Below are 23504 nucleotides of genomic sequence, written 5' to 3' on the forward strand. Positions count from 1 at the left end.
ATAGATTAAGAAATGAGGAAGGTCGTAGATGTATAGGAGAGGAAGACATTACCGAATGTATTACAAGGCAAAAATGGAGATGGGCGGGATATGTTGCGAGAATTAAAGGTGGTAGGTAACAAAAAATGCTTAAATGGAGACCATGGACAGACAAGCGAAGCCAGAGAAGACCCCCGACGCGATGTATCGACGACCTCAAAAGCATTGTGACCATGATAGTCTAATATGAAACAAATGTATTTAATGTAAATACACACATTTATAATAGACCAAGAGATGTTTTTGGAGTAGAAAATCATTGACAGGTTATCGACCCATTGGGTGGAATGCATAAAACGTAGTAAATACTATTGCTTTAGCAAATAGTATCTACATACTTTGTAGAATTTTCTTTTACATTAACGTACGTGCTTTTGTTGAGAAGACCATACTACACAACAGAAGTAACTGTAGAAGAGAAGAACATACTACACAGAAGAAGTAATTGTTACTTGTTAATCTTCTTGAGAATTATTAAATTTTTTTGATAAAAGATTGACCCCAAAAATTTATAATCTTCTTCCTAGTTTGTAAATTTTTCTACGACTTACATTCGTAAATACTGCCATATTGTAACAAAAAAATACCTACGCCGAAGTCATCCATCCACCAACTTCACTTGAACTGATACTACTAAATAGTTTGCTTGATAGCAAATACTACTAAACTACCAAATACTTCAAAAGCGTATTACATTCTTTTATGTATCTGGTATGTAGTAGTATATGCTACGGAGGAAAGTAAAGGCTTTGTAAATGTAGTAAAATCTTCAAAAATGTAGTACATACTTGAAGCATTAGCAGGTACTACGCTTTATGCATTCCACCTATTATCGCTCACATATAAAATATAGACGGAATCATACTTCAGCCTGTATAAAGCAACACATCAAGATCTAGTTTTGTGGATATGCGAAAAAATATTTTGTAAAAAAATTTATCTCGCAAAAAATTGAAAATGTATGTAGTCTGCACTGGCTGTATGAACTCCTTCGACACATGTACCGAAGCATATACAGTGAGGACGTTTGAGTTGGAATAAATTCATTTTCTCGAGAATGGGCGACTCTGGAGATAAATCCCGAAACAGTTCGAGTTTTATTTTTAAATTATCATGTTTTGGCATATACATCATACTAGAGACGTCATCCATCTGGGCGTGATGACGTAAATGATGATTTTTTAAATGAGAATAGGGGTTGTGTGACAGCTCATTTGAAAGGTTATTCAATTCTCTATTCACTAATATAAACATTAACATAATTATTTATACAATAAAAATCGACCTGTTTTGGGATTTATCTCCAGAGTCGCTATTCTCGAGAAAATGAATTTATTCCAACTCAAACGTCCTCACTGTTTATAGAATAAGCTGGAAAAGCAAAAGCAGTAACGAGGACGTACGTGGTCTAAACATAATGAAAACACGCATATAATGAGCTAACGACATTAAGATACCAAAAACATCATACTTTAGGTATATAGAATATGTCTAAAATATATTTTTAGACATAAAAGCATGTGAGACGTGCTGCTATAAAAGGATGTTAAAAATAAGCTGGGTAAATAGAGTAACAAATATTGGGTGCTTAGGAGAATCAAAAAAATTGGAAAAAATGAATACAATCAAGATCAGGGAGTTGCAATAAATGGGCGTGCGATGATAGAGGATAAGTATTTGTATTACAGACGTTAATACACAGGGTAAAACACAAGGAGGGGGTTATTGAAAGAAGGTGCATTTTCTGGTTAAATAATAAAAGCCGCCTAACAGGAAACGGTACCTAAAGAAGTAAATTAAAAATAAAAAAAAAAGTAAAATCCTGTATAAAAGGTATATTTAAAAACCCTCAAAAGGGCCACATCAAATTCACATAACTAGTTTTCGACTGGTTTACCAGTCATCATCAGTGCTTACCTAAAATGAATATAACCTAATAAAAAAGGCAAAGATGTTGAAGTTTTGACTAGGGTTAAAAAATATTAGGTTATACTCACGTGCAATGTACATGCTAACCACCAAGATAGTATTATACAAAAATATGTGGGTCAAAGCCCAGTAAAAGTAGTCCGCCAAGGAAACATAGGTATAAAATGCTACCTTAAGCCTGGATGTTTAAAATATTATCTAATTTGCCCTAGGTAACATCTGAGATCTAGATATGACTTGTTCACATGTTGGAAGTGAGACGGCAAGTGAAAATGAAATGGTTGGGATCCTCGGAACGATGACAAGACAAACGGCAGTTCCACAGGTAGTTAAAAATAACCTGTCATATTTAAAAGTAAGGTATGCAGATTGTTAAAATTAGAAATGATGTAACAACACACTCCAATGTGAAAATTATCATTTAAAATTCATTAAACTAGTTGTTATAGTAAAATGGATTCGCGTAAACTGTAAGTGGAACTAGTTAGGCAAACCACATTACACAGAAGTTTTGTGTTCGACAACTAAATACCGTAATAAAATCTTATTATCAAGAGATCTAAGATTTAAAAAAGCAATTTTGTGGTGATTTAAAGTTATCGAATTTATTTAACTTATTAGTAGCTGTTGGAATTTGTGTAAGTGTGTAAGAAATCACAATGGGGGTGTCTGAGGTGTAAAAATGTCTTAAATAATCTAGGGGATGTATCATTAAGAAAGCACAAACTCAGACTGAGGCGACTATTTCCTAAAGGCATCGCAGGCTGCCCGGATCCCTAAGGGTACAAAAACCAAAACCGTAATATGATGATGACAGTAGGCGATGGGGGGTATGAGATGTCTGTGAGGAAATTAGTGAAAAAGGAACAAGAACGAGACCCAGAAAGAAAAAATTAAACTGTTGATTTGGTTTTGCTAGAGATGAGTATTATATGTTGGTGATGATAGATGGAGTAGGTATGGTGATAATAGTCATATGTAGAAATATAGTGTTGAGTTCTCTGCATAGAACCCACGGTGACCTACGGAGCACGGTGGCGCATATACAAGTTCCAGAACAATATATTGATACAAGGTTATTATTCAGACTAAGGTAGTTTATCCAGACAAATTGTAGCATCCTCATAATATTCGACATGTTTAAAAGTAGATTACTAATCAGGATAGTCTTCTCGATAACCTTTGTTGGTTTGACTCTCAGAAGTGGATATTAGAAAAACCGTGGAAATACACAAATTGTACAGACATTCCATTCAGTTTCTGAGATTAATGTTCTTTAAACTTTAAAAAAGCACTGAAGTCATCCGAATTGACTCTTTTAAAATGTAATTAAAGCGTATTAAGTTTAAATTCAATTAAGTTTTGCTATCAAATATTCCTCTCTTATGATTGCCGCTAGTTAAGTCACCGTCTAATTGAAAATGTGGTGTAGGCGTTATATGCATTGCTTAAAAATAGATGAAGAAAAAACAGAAAATAACTTACAATTACCAAAATTAAACATGTCAGTATTGCTTAACATTTCAATACATAATTAGAACATTTTTTAAACATTTAAAAAATAATATTACAATTTAAAAATCATGATGTAGCTATGAGACCAAAATTAGATTGCTACTTCTTTTTTAGTATAATTATCTACTCTGTCATTTTGGTTAATGTCAACTTAAACAAGAAATTGGATCGGATCTTTCTTCTCCTTCTTTACATGCGGTAACTGGTCAATTGCTCGAAATCAATCGCTCGAAATCAATTGCTTGAAAACGAATTGCTCGACATGAAAATTGCTCAAAATGCAAATTTCTCGAATAAAAAAGAAAATTGTATATCTAAATATTTATTCATAACTTTACAAAATAAATATTAGGTATAGTATATTAATTTATGCTGAAAAAAATATTTATTACAAATCTAAAATATCTTTTAACTTTTTTTTTTAACTTTTTTTTTTATCGAAGATTGGCATCGCGGATTCCAAAATGCAAATAAGTACTGATAGGTTATTGCGTTTAATAAACAATTATTAACAACAAAAAATAATATTTATGTGATTATGTACATGGAATATTACATAATTTGTCACATTAAAAGTATATTTCCCATGTATATTTATGTATACAGTGCGTCTATAAAGTAACGCATAAATTCATTATTTCGTAAACCGGCGACATTAAGGAAAAATCCCAAAACAGGTCGATTTTTATTTTTAAATTTTGATTTTTTGGCATATATATCATACTAGTGACGTCTTCCATCTGGGCGTGATGACGTAATCGATGATTTTTTTAAATGAGAATAGGGGTCACGTGATAGCTCATTGAAAGGGTATTCAATTCTCTATTCAATAATATAAACATTAACATAATTATTTATACAAGGTGTTCAAAAACACATTTTTTTAATTAAAATAATTGAGACAAAAAGAAGAATGTATTTACTTAATTTATTTAATTTAAAATACGTTTTACTGTTGTCAGATAACAGGAAAAAAATGTTTATTTGACAAATAAATATTGTTTTTCGCTTAAATTAAATGTTAAAGCTGCCACCCACCGTTCTTGTATCTTGGCAGTTCGAACATTTCGTTTAAGCCAAAATCAATGTTTATTTGTCAAATAATTTTTTTTCTGTTTACTGACAGTAGTAAAATGTATTTTGAATTAAATAAATTACATATATTCTTTTTGTTTGTCTCACTTATTTTAAATAAAAAAATGTTTTTTGGACACCCTGTATAAATAATTATGTCAATATTTATATTATTTAATAGAGAATTGAATACCCTTTCAAATGAGCTATCACATGATCCCTATTCTTATTTTAAAAAATCATGGCTTACTTCATCACGCCCTGATCGATGACGTCACTAGTATGATATATATGCCAAAAAATCGTAATTTAAAAATAAAAATCGACTTGTTTCGGGATTTTTCCTTAAAGTTGCCGGTTTACGAAATAACGAATTTAAGCATTACTTTATGGACGCACTGTATATTTTGCATTATTGTGAATAAATACTTCGATAAATATATAATTTTCTCAAACTAAGTTCTCAATATAATAATACATAAACCGACAATAAATATCGTTGTACATACCACAGATGGAAACCTCTCTAGTAAATATCATTTTCTACTTTATTCGAGAAATTTGTATTTCGAGCAATTTTCATGTCGAGCAATTCGTTTTCGAGCAATTGACTTCGAGCAATTAATTTCGAGCAATTCCATTTGAGCAATTGACCTAGAATCTTTACATGCAGTATTGAAAGGTTGAAGACTGTCATGGCTACACAAAATCTTTTTGACCTTCACTGATGTGGTGTTGCATTATTGTATCCGGGTTTTAAGCCAGATTTAGTCTTCCTTTAATAATTGTGCCTTACGTATTGAGTTGTAAAAATAGTTTTCATCGCATGCTGCTGTACAGTCCTTCCATTTTCTCCTCGGTTTTACTCGAGACCTCTTCTTCCATCAACGTTAAACAGCTATATCCTTCGTCCTACATAGTTTTCAATTAATCTACGTCTAACGTGACCAAACTATTGCAGTCTTATAATAAATTATGGTTTTGCTTGTTTTCGATTCAGAGGGATGCACACCCGCTGGACAGGCTGTTTCTACCATTGCAGGCGTCATCAACAGCGTTCGTTAGCGTGCACTCCTCTGAATCGAAAAATAGCCGGACCATCAATTTAAAGGGAATCTGAAAGATAATTCAAAATCCCCATTAGGACGCGATACAGCGACATCTCTTAACAAATTGAAGAGTCTCAGATGCAGAATCCACCAAAAATGGTAAATAGTTATTTAAATCTGAGACTATTCGTGTTGAAAGTTCTTTCTGGTACATCCTTAATCTGCGACTTTTTCCATTAATAAGACCGCAGACGACGAATATAGAAAACGAAAAGGAAACGATCACATTCCGCTTTCATTCGTCTAGGAAAAACGGCAGAAGAGGAACTTTCAGTACTCAAATCCGAGTAAAGGAAATAAAAATAATAAATGATGGTTTTGCTTGTTTTCGATTCAGAGGGATGCACACCCGCTGGACAGGCTGTTTCTACCATTGCAGGCGTCATCAGCAGCGTTCGTTAGCGTGCACTCCTCTGAATCGAAAAATAGCCGGACCATCAATTTAAAGGGAATCTGAAAGATAATTCAAAATTACCATTAGGACGCGATACAGCGACATCTTTTAACAAATTATCTTTCAGATTCCCTTTAAATTGATGGTCCGGCTATTTTTCGATTCAGAGGAGTTCACGCTAACGAACGCTGCTGATGACACCTGCAATGGTAGAAACAGCCTGTCCAGCGGGTGTGCATCCCTCTGAATCGAAAACAAGCAAAACATCATTTATTATTTTTCTATCTTTACTCGGATTTGAGTACTGAAAGTTCCTCTTCTGTCCTTTTTTCCTAGACGAATGAAAGCGGAATGTAATCGTTTCCTTTTCGTTTTCTATATTCGTCGTCTGCGGTCTTATTCATTGAAAAAGTCGCAGATTAAGGATGTACCAGAAAGAACTTTCAACACGAATAGTCTCAGATTTAAATAACTATTTACCATTTTTGGTGGATTCTGCATCTGAGACTCTTCAATTTGTTAAGAGATGTCGCTGTATCGCGTCCTAATGTGGATTTTGAATTATCTTTCAGATTCCCTTTAAATTGATGGTCCGGCTATTTTTCGATTCAGAAGGGTGCACGCTAACGAACGCTGCTGATGACGCCTGCAATGGTAGAAACAGCCTGTCCAGCGAGTGTGCATCCCTCTGAATCGAAAACAAGCAAAACCATCATTTATTATTTTTCTATCTTTACTCGGATTTGAGTACTGAAAGTTCATCTTCTGTCCTTTTTTCCTAGACGAATGAAAGCGGAATGTGATCGTTTCCTTTTCGTTTTTTATATTCGTCCTCTGCGGTCTTATTAATTGAAAAAGTCGCAGATTAAGGATGTACCAGAAAGAACTTTCAACACGAATAGTCTCAGATTTAAATAACTATTTACCATTTTTGTGGATTCTGCATCTGTGACTCTTCAATTTATTGCAGTCTTTGTTCTGGAATATGTTTTGCGATTGTACTCGCCCCGACTCTTTCCCTAGTCCAACCGTTCCTGATACTGTCCCTTCTTCTCACCCTTCGCTCTATAGTTCTCTCCAAATTTTATGATACCATCACACTCTCTCTCCATGCATTGGACATCGTTTCTCCTTCATACGTCCTACTCATCATTTGCCGCAGAATGTCCAACTCCTTTTCTCCTAGAGCCTTCCAAATCTGCACTGATAGTCCATTGGGTTCTACTGCCTTATAATTCTTCATTCTATTTAACGTCTTGACAACCTCGTGTCCCGCTATCCCTAGTATTACATTATCATTTGGCATCCTCTGTCTCTCCTCTGGTTTTCTTCGTTTAGCAACTTTCTAAAGTACTCATACCATCTTTGCTTTATTTCAATATCGGTTCTTAACACTCTTTCTTTCGCACTCTTAATCTGCCGCACATGAGTCAAGCCCTTTGAAGACTTATCTGTAGCTTTAGCAATGCTGTATAACCTTTTCATCCCCTCGGGTCTTTCCAACTCTTCTTACAGCTGTGCAGATAATCTTTCATTTGGATTCATCAAAGTTTTGGATTTTTTCAAAAACATTTTCTCCAAATTCAATCATTTGCTATACAATCTTATCAGGATGCTTTTCCATTTTCATATTTTTAAGAGCATTTTTAATTTGGTATTAAGTGATATGTATTCAGAATCTTATTAGTATCCCTGAAATCATGCTTCTTATTGATTTTAAGGCAATGTATATCGTATATATTATACAGCGATGAGCAAGCTAATAACCGGCGAAATACCGCAAAAGATGGAAAACATAACACGTTGTGAAATAAATAGGGATGAAACTAGTAGAGGAGTAAAGATATCGTCAGGAACCTGTGACGATCCTAGACTCTGATTGACTGTCGCAGATTCCGGTTTATTTTTATTATTCCGCGTAAACATTTTTTGTCTAACTAAGCGAGGATAATTTATGACTTGTGTGTAAATATTCTTTTCCACCTACCTCTATCGAAAGTATACTTTTCCGGACCTGATTGTAGGGAGCAAAGTTGTACTTTTCCTCCCTAGGGAGGAAAATATTTTTCCTCCCTAGGGAGGAAAAGTAAAAGTGACGTCATGGTATTTCATTCATGAAATATAACTTATTGACGCCCTGTACAATATCTATTTTCTATTACGTAAGTATCTATACATTTTAACGTTTATTTAAAAACACTCTGTATTTTGCAGAATGGTAAAAAACAGTAAATTGTTATTCTGATTTAACAATGTTTACATTAATAATTTGACTTATATTTGACAGTTGACAGTTATATTGTACCTACTTGTTAGTTTTAGTTCTAATAAATTTTGTTGGTTAGTTACATAAATAAATTAAGTAAAAATGAAAAAATGACTTGTTATTTGAGGAAGGTGGAAAAACCATATGTATAACATGGGAGTAAAGTGCCTTTTCCTCCCTTGAATGATTACTGCCCTCCGCTACGCGTCGGGCAGTAAACTTCATTCTCGGGAGGAAAAGTAGCACTTTCCTCCCTTGTTATACAAATAGCTATTTGTAGGTATTCTAGAAAAAGATGTTTTCATTCTTCCGTATTCTCTGTTTTTCGAAAGGTTCGATAAAGTTGTATGTTTACATATTGTTTACCTTTCGATTTTTCTAGACTAACAAAAATACTATTTGAGGAAACGAAAATAAATGTTTGGGACAGTTATTAATAGAGCCTGGGTTATGTTGTAACGTATAAAACAAAAAAATATCCTAGTATTTCTAATGAATTAAAAAATGTTAAGTGCTTATTGTTTTTAAAGTTTTTGTAAAATTTTAAAAAGTCTTTTTATTTAAATAAATATAAGTTAGTATCTGAAAAATAAATAAGTAAATTCAAAATTGATATTAGATTCGAAATAAAACATTACGAACCTATAAATTTACATTACATTACACAGTTTCCCACCTTTCAAATCCCCATGTCAAAGTGAGAGTTGTCATACTCCTCCGATACTTCTAAAGGTGAGAACGTATGTAATGTAATGCAAATTTATAGGTTCCATCGATCATTTTCCACCTGTACTAGTTTCATCTCTTTTTATTTCACAACGTGTTGTGTCTTCTATGTTTCGCGTTATTTTGCCGGTTATTAGCGCGCTCATCACTGTATAGCAAAATTAGTAAAAAATGTTTATATTTCATTAGTGAAAACATTTAAATACTGCTTTTTACTAATTTAACATTAATAGCATAGTACATTGTCTCAGAATAATTAATAAAAACCATGTTTTTATCCTAAAACCAAGCTTTCAGGGTCAAAATATCTCGTAGAACTCCCTTGTCCAATTTGATAAGTACATAAACATTCATAATTATATTAATAATAGCCGAGACAAAACTAGGTTAATTTTACTGTAATGTTCGTGGTAAAAGTTAATATAGAATCAATACTATTTATATTAGACAATGTATTTTAATACTGTAGTTTCTGTTAGTATACTGTTGTAAATAATTATTAACGAAAATCAATTGTGAGTTGTTTTCGACTTCATATTTTGATAACTACCCCTCTTTACATTACGACCCTTTTCAGTTTAATATCTCAAACCATTTTATTTAATACCATTTATATGTTTTTGGACAAATATTTATAGTACAGATATTTTTAAAAAAGTTCAATTTAAATTATTATTAATTTAGATAAAATGTTCGATAAATCCAACCAACAGGGTCGTTTATTAAATGAATATTACAAATAAAATAAAATGAACAAATAAATACATTTAAAGGTACATCTCGTTTTTTACGTGCATATCTTTGATATGTTGTTTAAATAAAATCAATTATTGTAAACATACGCATGTACAATATGTCCCAAAAAGTTCAATACAAACGCTAAATCCAACCGAAATAAAGATGCAAACAAGAAGGGCCAGAATAAGAAACAACATCATCAAGGAACAATGTGGCGTACAAGATATAATAAGATAGGATAGATAGACAAAGACGAAGGGAATGGTGCAATCATGTAGAATTTATGGAGGAGCACAGGCTAGCCGGAATTACCCCCAGTAAGTTGTCTTTCCATATTACTTAATGGTCTTTCTACTTATCGTCTTCCTATTGAAAAACCGTCTCTCGCCGTCCTTACTACCTTATTTATCGTCATTTGGGTTATGTGGTCATTCCATTCTACTTTTTTGTTTCTTGCTCATGTATTACTGTTCTCCACATTGCATCTCCGTTGTATGTACTTCTAAATCTGTTCCATAGTGTCCTACCATCGATTTTTGAAGGGTTTTCGTATCTGCTGTTCCTAGCATTCTTTCTGTTCTGTCTGTATCAGGTTGTATTTCTGCCGCGTATAACATTATTGGTCTGATAAATGCTTTGTAAATTATGTTTTTCATTTATTATCCATTTTTATTTCTTCATGCTGTTTCATTCAGTTAACCTGCTGCTTTGTTTTCTCTATTCCACTCGAGCTGTCCGTAGCTAGATAATGTTATGCCCAGATATTTGAACTCTATTACTTGTTCTATTATCTGACCTTCCAGCTCTAATTTAAATCTTAGTAGTTTTGCTGTTATAACCATGCATTTTGCCTTTTTTGAGGAAATTAACATGTTAAATTTGCTGGCGGTTATATTAAATTAGTGCGGCATAAGTTATAATCATCTTCACTTTGAAAGATTAGTATTGCATCGTCTGCATACCAGATTATTTTAAGTTATTTTTCTCCCATTTGGTATATTTTTTTAGTTCTTACTTTTTTTATTATTTCATCCATGATCACTTTGAACAGTAAAGGACTCAGGGAATCTTGTTGTCTTATCTCATTGCCAGCTTCAATTGGGTCAGTTAGTTCTTCTTCTACTGTTACTTTCATTGTGTTGTTCTGGTAGATTTTTGATCGTTTTAATTCTTCCTAGAGGTACCTCTCTTGAGTACAAGTAACAAGTGGATAACGTCCTTTAATTTTACCCTACAAAATGCCTTCTTAAGATCCACGAAACATAAATATGCCGTTTTGTTTTATTCTAATGATTTCTCTTGAATCTGCCTTATATAGTGTCGGTGCATACCTTCCCGACCTAAAACCTTGTTGTTCTTCTGCTAATGTTATAATTTCATTCAGTTTGTTTGTTATAATTTTGGTTTTAACTATTTATAATGGGAAATAAGCCACAATATTATTAAAAAATGATTTTTATTAACGTTTCGACGCCCAAATCGGGTGCCGTTGTCAAAATACAAAATACTACTAACATAAAAAAAAATGTTGTTGCTTAGTAAAAAAATTCTTCTAATAATTTATTTAATTTGACTCATTTATATCGGCAATTCAGATACATATGATACATTTTAAAGTAGAAGACTTTAAAATGATATTGCCAATATTTATGAGTTGCGTTCCTGGGACGACTTTACTGAAAGATAGTTCATTCGATTACATGAAATCAACCCCAACTCAAGAATATCCGTCACAAAAAAATCATAGCATATGATCTATCTTTAAAAAGACAACCACATGCAATGGTGACAGTAAAATTCTCGCGTTAGAGATCTCATAATAAATCACAAGGGAAAACCAGGAAAAAACCTCGCGATACTATCCCGACATCGTAAGTATTTGGTCTTACATTTAATTTACTCTAAAAATTAATACCAAATTCTGACTTTACTATAATTTTGTTTAAATTATAAATAATACCAATAATACATGGATATTTAATACTAAAATATAAAATATGTACTAACTCTACTATTGGCTTACTAATTGTGGTATTTGCTTTCTATTGACTTCCTCTTTCAGTATGGGTATCCACATCCTACTGCATTCCACTGAGGAATTTGCAACACAATTGGTTTCGTTAGCATAATTAAAGCCGCTTCTTTGATTTTTCTCTTTTTACTATCTGTTTATTTCAGGAGTATACTTGAATCTCTCCACTGAACTCTATGTTCATTATCCCATGCGTGTTGACATATTTGAGATCTATCAAATTCTCTATTTTTAATATAAGATTGATGTTCACTTATTCTAACGTTTAATGGTCTTGATGTTTCACCTATATAAAACTGTTCGCATTCACAAGGTATTTTATAAATACAATTCTTCTTCCTTTCTTGTTCATTGTTAGGTTTAGTTTTAGATAGAATAGATCTCAATGTGTTGGTTATTTTGAATGTTGTTGAAATGTTGAATTTATTTCCTATTGTTTTAAGTTTCTCGGATAGTCCTTTTATGTATGGTATTGATATTTTCCTCGTATTATTTCTTGTGAATTTTGTAGGATCCCGTTCTATGTTGTTCTGTTCCATTCGATCCAATCATGACAATTCCTTATTTATAAACGATAAAGAATAATCATTTTTTAATAAAACAGATGTTAAGAATTGTTTTTCTTCTAAAAATGAATTTTGGTTAGAACAAGTAAAAATTTCTAAATTCAAAATTTCAACAACATTCAAAACAACCAACACATTGAGATCTATTCTATCTAAAACTAAACCTAACAATGAACAAGAAAGGACAAAGAATTGTATTTATAAAATACCTTGTGAATGCGAACAGTTTTATATAGGTAAAACATCAAGACCATTAAACGTTAGAATAAGTGAACATCAATCTTATATTAAAAATAGAGAATTTGATAGATCTCAAATATGTCAACACGCATGGGATAATGAACATAGAGTTCAGTGGAGAGATTCAAGTATAGTCCTGAAATAAACAGATAGTAAAAAGAGAAAAATCAAAGAAGCGGCTCTAATTATGCTAAACGAAACCAATTTTGTAGCAAATTCCTCAGTGGAATGCAGTAGGATGTGGATACCCATACTGAAAGAGGAAGTCAATAGAAAGCAAATACCACAATTAGTAATAGTTCAGAGAAATAAGGAAAAAAAATAGCCTGTTGGTGACACAACCCCCTCCAGGCCGAAACCAAATTTTTTGAGTAATATGGACATCTATAATAATAACCTATATATTTCCTGCAGCCGATTTTGATGATATACATAGTTATAAACAAATGAAGATCAAAAAACGGTAAATTTTTGCTTTTTTCGTCTATTACTAAGAAAATAGGTATTTTAAACAAATTTGAGAGTAAGAAACTCGTAAGCGGTATAAAAAACTTCAATATGGCGTTTGCTTAATATGTCTATCCTTATTGGTTGCTTAGAAAATTGCAAAATAAATAATAAATTTTGAGTTTTTATAAATATTTATAACTTATGTAAAAATTAACTTAGAACCTTCTTATTACACGGAATGCTGAGACTTATGGTGCTTAATTCATACCCTAAATTTCGAAGAAATTGGTCAAATAGTTTAAAAGTTATTTAATTTGTTTTTCCCAAATTTATTTTTTTTTGCAACACTGTAAGTCAGAAAATGATGAAGATACAGTAATACTTTGGATAGTTTATGAAAGAAGGAAATTTACAGTATTAATTTAATTAAAAAAAAATTACAAAAAATAATTATAAATATTGCAAAATTATTTTGCAAAAACATGTGAATTAAATAAATGGGGGGGCTAACTGTGTCCCTAATTGTCCTAGGACAGTTGTTTTTCTTTCTAAATGTGTATAAAAATTCAGTCTTTCTAAATATGAAAAAATAATTTTTCTACAGGTAACGGTTAAAAAGTTATTCTAATTCTTTATAAGTAAGCAAAAAATCGACATGTTTTTTCAAAATAATTTTACACTGTTTAAAATTATTTTTTGTCATTTATTTTTAATAATGGTAATAGTATAAATGTTCTTCTTTCATAAACTGTCCGAAGTATGATTGTAGCCTCATAATTTTCTGACTTGTAGTGTTGCAAAAAAAATGAATTTGGGATAAACAAATTAAATAACTTTTAAACTATTTGACCAATTGCTTTGAAATTTAAAATATAATTTAAGTACAAGAAGTATCAGCATTCCGTGTAATAAGAAGGTTCTAAGTTAATTTTTACATAAGTTATGAATATTTTTAAAAACTCAAAATTTATGATTTATTTTGCAATTTTCTAACCAACCAATAAGGATGGACATATTTAGCGAACGCCATATTGAAGTTTTTTATACGATTTATGAGTTTCTTACACTCAAATTTGTTTAAAGTGCTTAACTTTTTGGTAATAGACGATAAAAGCGAAAATTTAGCGTTTTTTGATCTTCATTTGTTTATAACTATGTATATCATCAAAATCGGCTGCAGGAAACATATAGGTTAATAATATAGATGTCCATACTACTCAAAAAATTTGGTTTCGGCCTGGAGGGGGATGTGTCACGAGAAAAATCTTATTTCTCTGGACTATAAGCCAATAGTAGAGTTAGTACATATTTTATATTTTAGTATTATATATCCATGTATTATTGATATTATTTATAATTTAAACAAAATTATAGTAAAGTCAGAATTTGGTATTAATTTTGAGAGTAAATTAAATGTAAGACCAAATACTTACGATGTCGGGATAGTATCGCGAGGTTTTTTCCTGGTTTTCCCTTGTGATTTATTATGAGATCTCTAACGCTAGAATTTTAATGTCACCGTTGCATGTGGTTGTTTTTTTAAAGACAGATCACATGCTATAATTTTTTTGTGACGGATATTCTTGAGTTGGGGTTGATTTCATGTAATCGAATGAACTATCTTTCAGTAAAGTCGTCCCAGGAACGCAACTCATAAATATTGGCAATATCATTTTAAAGTCTTCTACTTTAAAATGTATCATATGTATCTGAATTGCCGATATAAATGAGTCAAATTAAATAAATTATTAGAAGAATTTTTTACTAAGCAACAACAGTTTTGTTTATGTTAGTAGTATTTTGTATTTTGACAACGGCACCCGATTTGGGCGTCGAAACGTTAATAAAAATCATTTTTTAATAATATTGTGGCTTATTTCCCATTATAAACAGTTAAAATTGTAAAAATGCCACAAGAAAATAGCTTCAGAACAACATAATTTTGGTTGTTAATTTTAATGTTGTGCTAAATAAGTTAATTCCTCTGTAAATCTCCTGGTCGATTTGTGTCCTTTTTTGAAGAGAGGTATCAGAATGCTTGATCTTAATTCTTGTGGTGTTCTGTTTTGCTCTAGTATTTTTTTGTATTAGTTTTAATAGTTGTTTAGTCAGATCTTGTCCTCCGTACTTTGGGAGTTCGTTCTATATTCTGTCCTCTCCTGGTGGTTTTCTATTTTTTTATTTCCTTAATGCTTCCTTCTGCCTTCTCGATGTTTATTTCTTCATTTGTTGTAACTTTAAGTGTTGGTGATTCATATCGTCCCCTTTAGCAAATAGAGATCAGAAGTAGTCTGCCCATGTTTCCTTCTGAATGCGTTTCGTTTTTATTAATTCATTCATCTCTTTTCTTTGTCCTCTGATCATTCTCCATACTTCTTTTTGTGTTCCGTAGAAGTCGTATTCCGTCTGTTTTGAGAGGCTCTGCCAGTGTTTTCTTTTTATTTGTAAAATATTCGTTTCGTTTCTGATTCGATTGTAGTGGTGGTAAAATATGCCTGTTGTGTTTGTTTTGTTCCATATTGTAAGAAGGCTTTGTTCGTAACTTCACATTTTATCTTCATTTCCTCTCTAAGCCATGGGGTTTTCTTTTTTGATGTGTTAGTATTCCTTACTTTCCTCTCTTCAAGTGATTCTGTTGATGCGTTGATTATGTTATCTTTGAGTTTTTGCCAGCTTTCCCCGATATTTTTGTCTTCTAATATTTCATTCTCAGCAATCTTCTTTGATATTCTTTTTCTGTATTAGTGTTCCGTGGATTCCGTATTTAGTCCTTTGACTCTGATTTTTGTTTGTGTTGGTGCTGCTCTCTTGGGTGTGTGTTTCATGATAATTCCTATTTTGCAAAATACTAGGCTATAGTCGCTATCTACGTCTGCTGAGTTGAGTTATCTTACGTCGATTATTTTTGATGTATGTATACAGGGTGTTTCATTGGGAAAGTAACATACGTTAACTGTAGAAAGAGGACACTTAGGCGGTCTCAAAAAGACCATGCTTAATGGGTCTTACTCCATTAATAACAGAGATACTGGGTGTTTTATCTATTTTGCCATTTTCTTATTTGGTTCATAACTTTTTAACCACACCCTATATTTATTTTATATTTGGCACGTAAATATCCTTTAAGGTGTACAATAAATGAATTTATTTACAAATGTAAAAAATCCAGGCCCGGATTAAAAAATATTAGAAATATATTCCGACCCAAAAACGACACCATGTACATTAAATTTTTTTAAAATGGATTTTTTAGTTGAAAAGAGGATGAAAAACTAAATTTAGAGGTATACTTCGAATTTTCGGCAAAATGATTTTTCTGGTCAAATTTTGAATTTGAATTCTGAATTATGTGAATTGCGAGAGCTCTAAGTAGAAAAAAAAATTAAATTCAACTTACAACTTGTTAACCGCACTGTATATTTATTTTAAATTTAACATGCGAATATTCTTTTAGGTGTCCAATCAATCATTTTATTTAGAATTATAGAAAATCCAGGTCTGGATTAAAAATTATTGTAAAAATGTTCCGACCTTAAAAAACACCCTGTATATTCAATTTTTTAAAATGGATTTTTTAGTTAAAAAGAAGATGAAAAACTAAATTTAGTGGTATACGTTGAATTTTCGGCAAAATGATTTTTCTGGTCAAATTTTGAATTTGAATTCTGAAATTATGTATGTGAATTGCGAGAGCTCTAAGTAGAAATAGAAAATAAATACAACTTACAACTTGTTAACCGCACTGTATATTTATTTTATATTTAACACGCGAATATTCTTTTAGGTGTCCAATCAATTATTTTATTTACAATTATAAAAATTCCAGGTCTGGATTAAAAATATTGTAAAAATGTTCCGACTCAAAAAGACACCCTATATATTAAATTTTTTTTAAATGGATTTTGAATTTAAAACAGGATGAAAAACTAAATTTAGTGGTATACTTTAAATTTTCGGCAAAATGATTTTTCTGATAAAATTTTGAATTTGAATTCTGAAATTATGTCAATTGCGAGAGCTCTAAGTAGAAAAAATTAAAATGGGACCTAATTTTAATTAATACCATTATTTAATCTAAATTGGTAAAATGTTAAAACATTTCAATGTTTTTTATTTTCTGTGACAAATATTTTATGGCGAATATTCATCTTTAAATAATGAATAAATAATAAAAAGTCAATAAAGAATGCATCACTTTAATCAACAAAGTATCTAAAAATTATAACAAAACAGAGAAAATGTGCAGCATAACTATTCAAAACTAAAGTACTTATTCAAAATTACCACCATCAAAAATTATTGTTATGTGTATTAATTAAAATTAAATCATATTTTAATTTTTTTTTTACTTTGAGCTTCGCAATTCACATAATTTCAGAATTCAAATTCAAAATTTTACCAGAAAAATTATTTTGCCGAAAATTCAAAGTATACCATTAAATTTAGTTTTTCAGCCTCTTTTCAAATGCAAAATCCATTTTAAAAAGTTTAATATACAGGGTGTTTTTTTGGGTCGGAACATTTATACAATATTTTTTAATCCGGACCTGGATTTTTTTATTTGTAAATAAATTAATTGATTGGACACCTAAAAGAATATTCGCGTGTTACATATAAAATGAATATACAGTGCAGTTGACAAGTTGTAAGCTGTATTTCAATTTTTTTCTACTTAGAGCTCTCGAAATTCAGATAATTTCAGAATTTAAATTCAAAATTTGACCAGAAAAATCATTTTGCCAAAAATTCAAAGTATACCACTAAATTTAGTTTTTCATCCTCTTTCAACTGAAAAATCCATTTTAATAAAATTTAATATACAGGGTGTTGTTTTTGGGTTGGAATATTTTCCAATTTTTTTTTTAATCCGGACCTGGATTTTTTACAATTGTAAACAATTTAATTTATTATACACCTTAAACGATATTTGCGTGCCAAATATAAAATATATATACAGTGTGGTTAAAAAGTTATGAACCAATTAAGAAAATGGCAAAAAAGATAAAACACCTGTATCTTTGTTATTAATGGAGTAAGACCCATTAAGTATAGTATTTTTGAGACCGCCTAAGTGTCCTCTTTCTGCAGTTAAGTTATGTTACTTTCCCAATGAAACACCATGTATATCTGTTAGTTACAACATAATCTAACATATATCTTTGTCCACAGGTGTTATTGAATTTATATTTTGTTGGTCTTTGTAATCAAAAAATGTGTTCTTCTATTCTGTGTTCGTTATTCGTGCAGAAATTTATCATCAATCTAAAGAAATAATAAACAAAATAATCTCATAAATTATTAACCACTCAGAAAATATCTGAATATTTATTTATTTATTGAGTATAATAATAAAAAGCGATATGTACCATTTTAAAAAAATATTTTTCTTCATAAAAACAAATTGAAATCGGTAATGTTGGTAAATTAAATACCAGCGATTAAAATCTGTGCTATAAAATAAACTTTACTCATGTGTTTAGGCATGCTATCTCAACTCAAAAGAAGTATCCCAGACCTAAGGTTACACAAAACACACCAGCCACTCATAGGTAAGTTTTACGTTGATGGACTATGCCCAATCTAGTACTAGCACTATTTTTCTCTCGATGAAGTCTACTCGTTTCGGGATAACTGAATTGGCGATTCTATCAAAATATTAGTTTACTAAAGAAAACGATGGTTCGTTCATGTATACTCACTTATTTCAAATCACATTTATTTTCCTTTCAAAAAACAAGAAACTTATTAATTTCAAACTGCGAAATAAATTTTGTTGAAAAAATAAAAGAATAAATCATCATCTAAAATCACCATCTCTCTAGTAGACTAAAGGATCGTTTAAACACAGCGATAAATCAAACAACTTATCAAGGTCAATCGAGTTGTTGCAACTTATCATTGTGTGTAAACGGTGCATCGCACAACTTATCAAAGTTGGAGTTGGGTTGAAGGTAGTATCGCATTGAATCGCAGCGTCTAAACAGCGTTTCAACTTGTCACCACAACTAGTTGCTGTGACTTATCGTTGTGTTTAAACGACGCTTAACAGTCAGGATAGGTGAAATTTGCTAAATATTTTAGGCATCCTAAAAGTCTATAACTTAAATAGTAGAACCTAAAAGAAAACGTATGAGCACGATGTCGTCACTTTTTAGTGGCACATCAAACTTTCCACTTATGGACGGGATAAATAAAGTAAAAGGTGCCCTTCTTAACTCCCAGAATTCAATTATTTCATTTTTTTAGGTTCTATATTATGATTAAAAAATAATTCTCAGCGTAATTTTAACCAAACACCCCTCTTCCCCCTATCCACACTTCGTCTTTAACCAAAAAACGTCATTTTTCGTAGTTATTTTTTGAGGTGGGATGCAGTCAATGTTAAGGTTTCAAAGAATTCTCACGCATAGTTTATGCTTTTACAAAACGGGTCCAGGTAAATTCGTAATTATTTGAATCCCCATCCTAATTGCAGGCCAATTGGTAACTCTGGCCCTCAGGTAATTTTTCGGTAACCAATCAACTACCGGTGAATTCGTAACTAAATAAAGGTATAATCTTTTAGACTTGAAATAAAAATATGGAAAATCTCTTTGCTTTTAAATTATCAGATGGATTAAAATAATTTATCCTTGCTAAACATCTAAATATTGAATTTACAATTGTGTACTTAATAAAAACCAAGCTCGTGTAGAGCTATACTTGATGAAAATAATATTTATAACACGTGTTAATGAAACACTATAATATTGTTTCAATTATTTTATTAAGATATTTCAATTTTTGCTATTTTTTATAGGTACACTTCGCGTCATATAAAACTGGTACACTTTTTTTCCAATGTAAACCTGTGTTCAGACTGACAATTATTGTTCGTGAATCACTTCGTTGTTGCCATCACAGATAACGGAATTGCACTAAATCTAAATACAAAAAAATAACGTTTAAAATGTATATTTCGAATTGTAATACATATATATTTAAATTACACACTTGTTCACTGTAAAAGTTATTCATTTTGTATTAATTTCAAATTAAATTTTTAATTTTTCCAGTGTGTTTTATTTATTCTACACAACTTAATGCAGGTTTGTCCTACAATTTACGAGAAACCAATCACACCTCTCGATTTGACATTAAACATAATAATTTAAAGTCATGTCAAGATTTATTATCTATCATTATTTTTTAATTGAAATATTTTCATAAATTATAATAAAACACGAATCAATGTATGGATACTTAATTGAGATGACGGAAAATTACAAAATTGTTTTAGTTTTTAGTATATTAAAAAATGCGGTCTGTCGCGTTTTTACCTAGTTTGATATAATATTTTCGTTGAACTGGCAACGTTGCCCTAGAAATTGGAATGACACTTGTGACAAGATCAACTTACACAACTTGAAAAACACGATTTTCGGTTATAAGAGTTGTACCAGTTTTTTTTCATAGAGTTATATATTAGCATAGAGAGAGTGTCATTCAGAGCGAAGTGACGACACCATCTTTTTTATTTGGATTAGTGCTGTTTCACTCTTACGCATAGTAAAGCTGCGACAGTTGTCCTCCCCTTCCGTACCTATATTCACACTTAATGTCATCTTAGTTTCTCGATACAATGTGTTAGAAAGAGATGCCGCAAACCAGTCCATGAGATCTTGTCGTCAGGAAGCGCGGAAGGTAGGCTCACTCTATTTTAATATATACCTCTATGTTTTTTTTGACGCGAAGTGTACATATAATACAAATATAATGTTTTTAAGCAAACCAAGAAACAGTCGGTTTAGATTTAGGGCCGGTTGTTCGAACGCTAATTAACAATGATCACTATCAAATATTTAATTACTGTCACCAAAACTGTCAATGTCAACTTTTATTGGGTTGCTGAAAACATAATTGATTAAAATTATGAGATTAGTTACTCAATTAACATAACAATTATTAACATAATTGATTAAGTAATTTCATATTATGTTTTCAGCAACCCAAACAAAGTTGACATTGACAGTTGGGGACAGTAATTAAATATTTGATAATGATCATTGTTGATTAGCTTTCGAACAACCGGCACTAAGGGCCGGTTGTTCGAACGCTAATCAACAATGATCATTATTAAATATTTAATTACTGTCACCAAAACTGTCAATGTCAACTTTGTTTGGGTTGCTGAAAACATAATTAATTACAATTATGAGATTTATTATTAATTATGTTAATAATTATTTTTATATTAATTGATTATAGTCTCAGAATTGTAATTAATTATGTTTTAACAATTGACATTGACAGTAATTAATTATTTGATAATGATCATGGTTGATTAGCGTTCGAACAACCGGCCCTTAAGGTATTAGATTTAATCAATGGTTTCGAATTCACCTGAAGAAAGTTTCGAGTTGGCAGGTCAGGTAATAGAAAAGTTACGAATTGGCCGGTGTACATTTTGATTTAAAAATTAAAATTTACGAGTTGGCGCGTGTCCTACAAAACATGTCTATTTTTTATAGACCCGTAGATTGAGTGGACTTAACCTAAAAAAGCGTATGACATTGTTTTTTGGGATGACTGCTGGTCTATTTTTTTTATTTTGTGTATTTTATCCAACAATATATTTATTTCTTATTTTTTTCAGATTTTTCCGTAAGGTTCGCTTCTTTCAAAAATCCGAAGAACTGTGTTTTAGGGGGTTTTTGGGGGATTGAAGTTGTTTCTCCCAGTTTCCCTATACAATAGGGAAAATCCCCAAAAAAAACCTAAAAACAGTTTTTCGGATTTTTAAATGTTTCTTACCTTACGGAAAAATCTGATAAATGTATGTAGTGTTTGATAAAATACATAAAATAAACAAAATTGGACCTGCAGTCATCTCCAAATAAAAAGTTATAATATGCTTTTTTCCAAAAAAAAATTAAATTTTTGAGGTTATGTACACTTGACGTATAGGCCGTATAGGTCTAACAGAATAGACATGATTTGTAAAAGCCTCAACTATGTGTGAATATTTTGAAATTTTAAAATTGATTGCATCCCACCTAGAAAAATAAAAACCAAAAATGATTTGATCCTTGATTTGATCTATTTTTATGTCTATAAACCTACAAAAAAATCTGAAAAAAATTATAGATACAGTGTTTGATAAAATACATAAAATAAAAAACTTGATCTGCAGCCATCTCCAAAAAAAGTTATACGCTTTATTCCAAACAAAAGATTAAAACTTTTTGTTAGGTTATTTACACTCAATCTACGGGTTTATCAAATATAAATGTTTTGTAAAAGCCTCAACTATACGTGTGAATTTTTTGAAATTTTAAAATTGATTAAATCCCACCTAGAATAATAAAAACTAAAAATGACGTTTTTGAAAATGGGAAAGGGGTAAGTCTTTTTTTATCACATAGAACTTAAAAAAATTATTCTGAGAGTAAGGGGGTACCTACCCTTTAATTTATTTATCTCGTTCATAAGTGGAAAGTTTGATGCGCTAGTGTCGACGCATGTGCCACTAAAAAGTGATGGCATAGTACTCAACGATGCTCAACGCATACGTTTTCTTTTAGGTTAGACTGTTTAAGTTATAGACTTTTACGGTGCCTAATGATGATAAGTAAATTTCACCTATCCTGGCTCTTAGTCTATATTAGTTTTTATTAAGAGATTGAGATCAAGTCTACTAATTGAGACTCCATATCGAATTACCTTATGCTGTTGTCAATATTATCTTTATCGAACTTACTTTTTATATTATGGTTTTTGAGTTTCTTTGCCTGATCTTGGCATGTACTTTTGTTTTGATTATGTGGCCTGCTCATCTTCACTCTTATTTCCTTTATTTATGTACTCTATCAATGCCCTAAACTAGGTATATTTCTCCAACTGTCTTGCCCTACTCAACCTATATTTTTGACACCTCTTTCATGTTCAAATTAATGGGTATCTATTAAATTTTAAACGGTTTAATTTTAAAATGTCCTAATATATAGTTCCAATCTTTGCTCTAATTCTTCATTAGTAACACTACCTTATCAGCACTAAACAATATTAATAAATTTCAGTTTTTACTCATGCGCTCACCAATAACCTCCACAAAAGCTACAAAGAGAATTTATTAGCTGTTGTTAATATTTCTTGCACAAATTCACTCTGATGGGGTACCTATTTTATTCATGTATATTTCTGTCAATTCTTTATATTTTGAACATTTACGTGTACATAATATATCGTCACTTTTCATTTTGTTTTTCAATTTGATATTTTCTGCGTTTATTTTAGCCAGATTATATTCTATTGGGATGCTTCAAATATTTTCCTCAATACCTTTTTCCAAAGTAAACATTCTCACTGACCATTATCAAAACTCGTGCCCTTGGCATGGAATCTTCAGGTTGAATAATTGTCTTATAATATAAATATTTTTCTCTGG

The 23504-nt window shown here is 31.0% G+C and overlaps 1 protein-coding gene across 9 annotated transcripts in view; it reads left to right on the forward strand.

Annotated features, from left to right (window-relative positions):
• The window catches only part of LOC126881865 (potassium voltage-gated channel subfamily H member 6), a 1259880-nt gene that overhangs the window by 1192451 nt on the left and 43925 nt on the right, over positions 1 to 23504 (forward strand). For 8 of the 9 annotated variants that reach the window (XM_050646514.1, XM_050646508.1, XM_050646507.1 and 5 more), the window contains one exon: positions 18559 to 18627. The exons of the other annotated variant lie outside the window; for it this stretch is intronic. In XM_050646514.1, the coding sequence (XP_050502471.1) occupies positions 18559 to 18627 (69 nt within the window). The remainder of the gene's footprint in view (positions 1 to 18558; positions 18628 to 23504) is intronic. 9 annotated transcript variants of the gene reach the window in all.

This window comes from Diabrotica virgifera, chromosome 3, assembly GCF_917563875.1.
Source record: "Diabrotica virgifera virgifera chromosome 3, PGI_DIABVI_V3a".
NCBI classification, from domain to species: Eukaryota; Metazoa; Arthropoda; class Insecta; order Coleoptera; family Chrysomelidae; genus Diabrotica; species Diabrotica virgifera.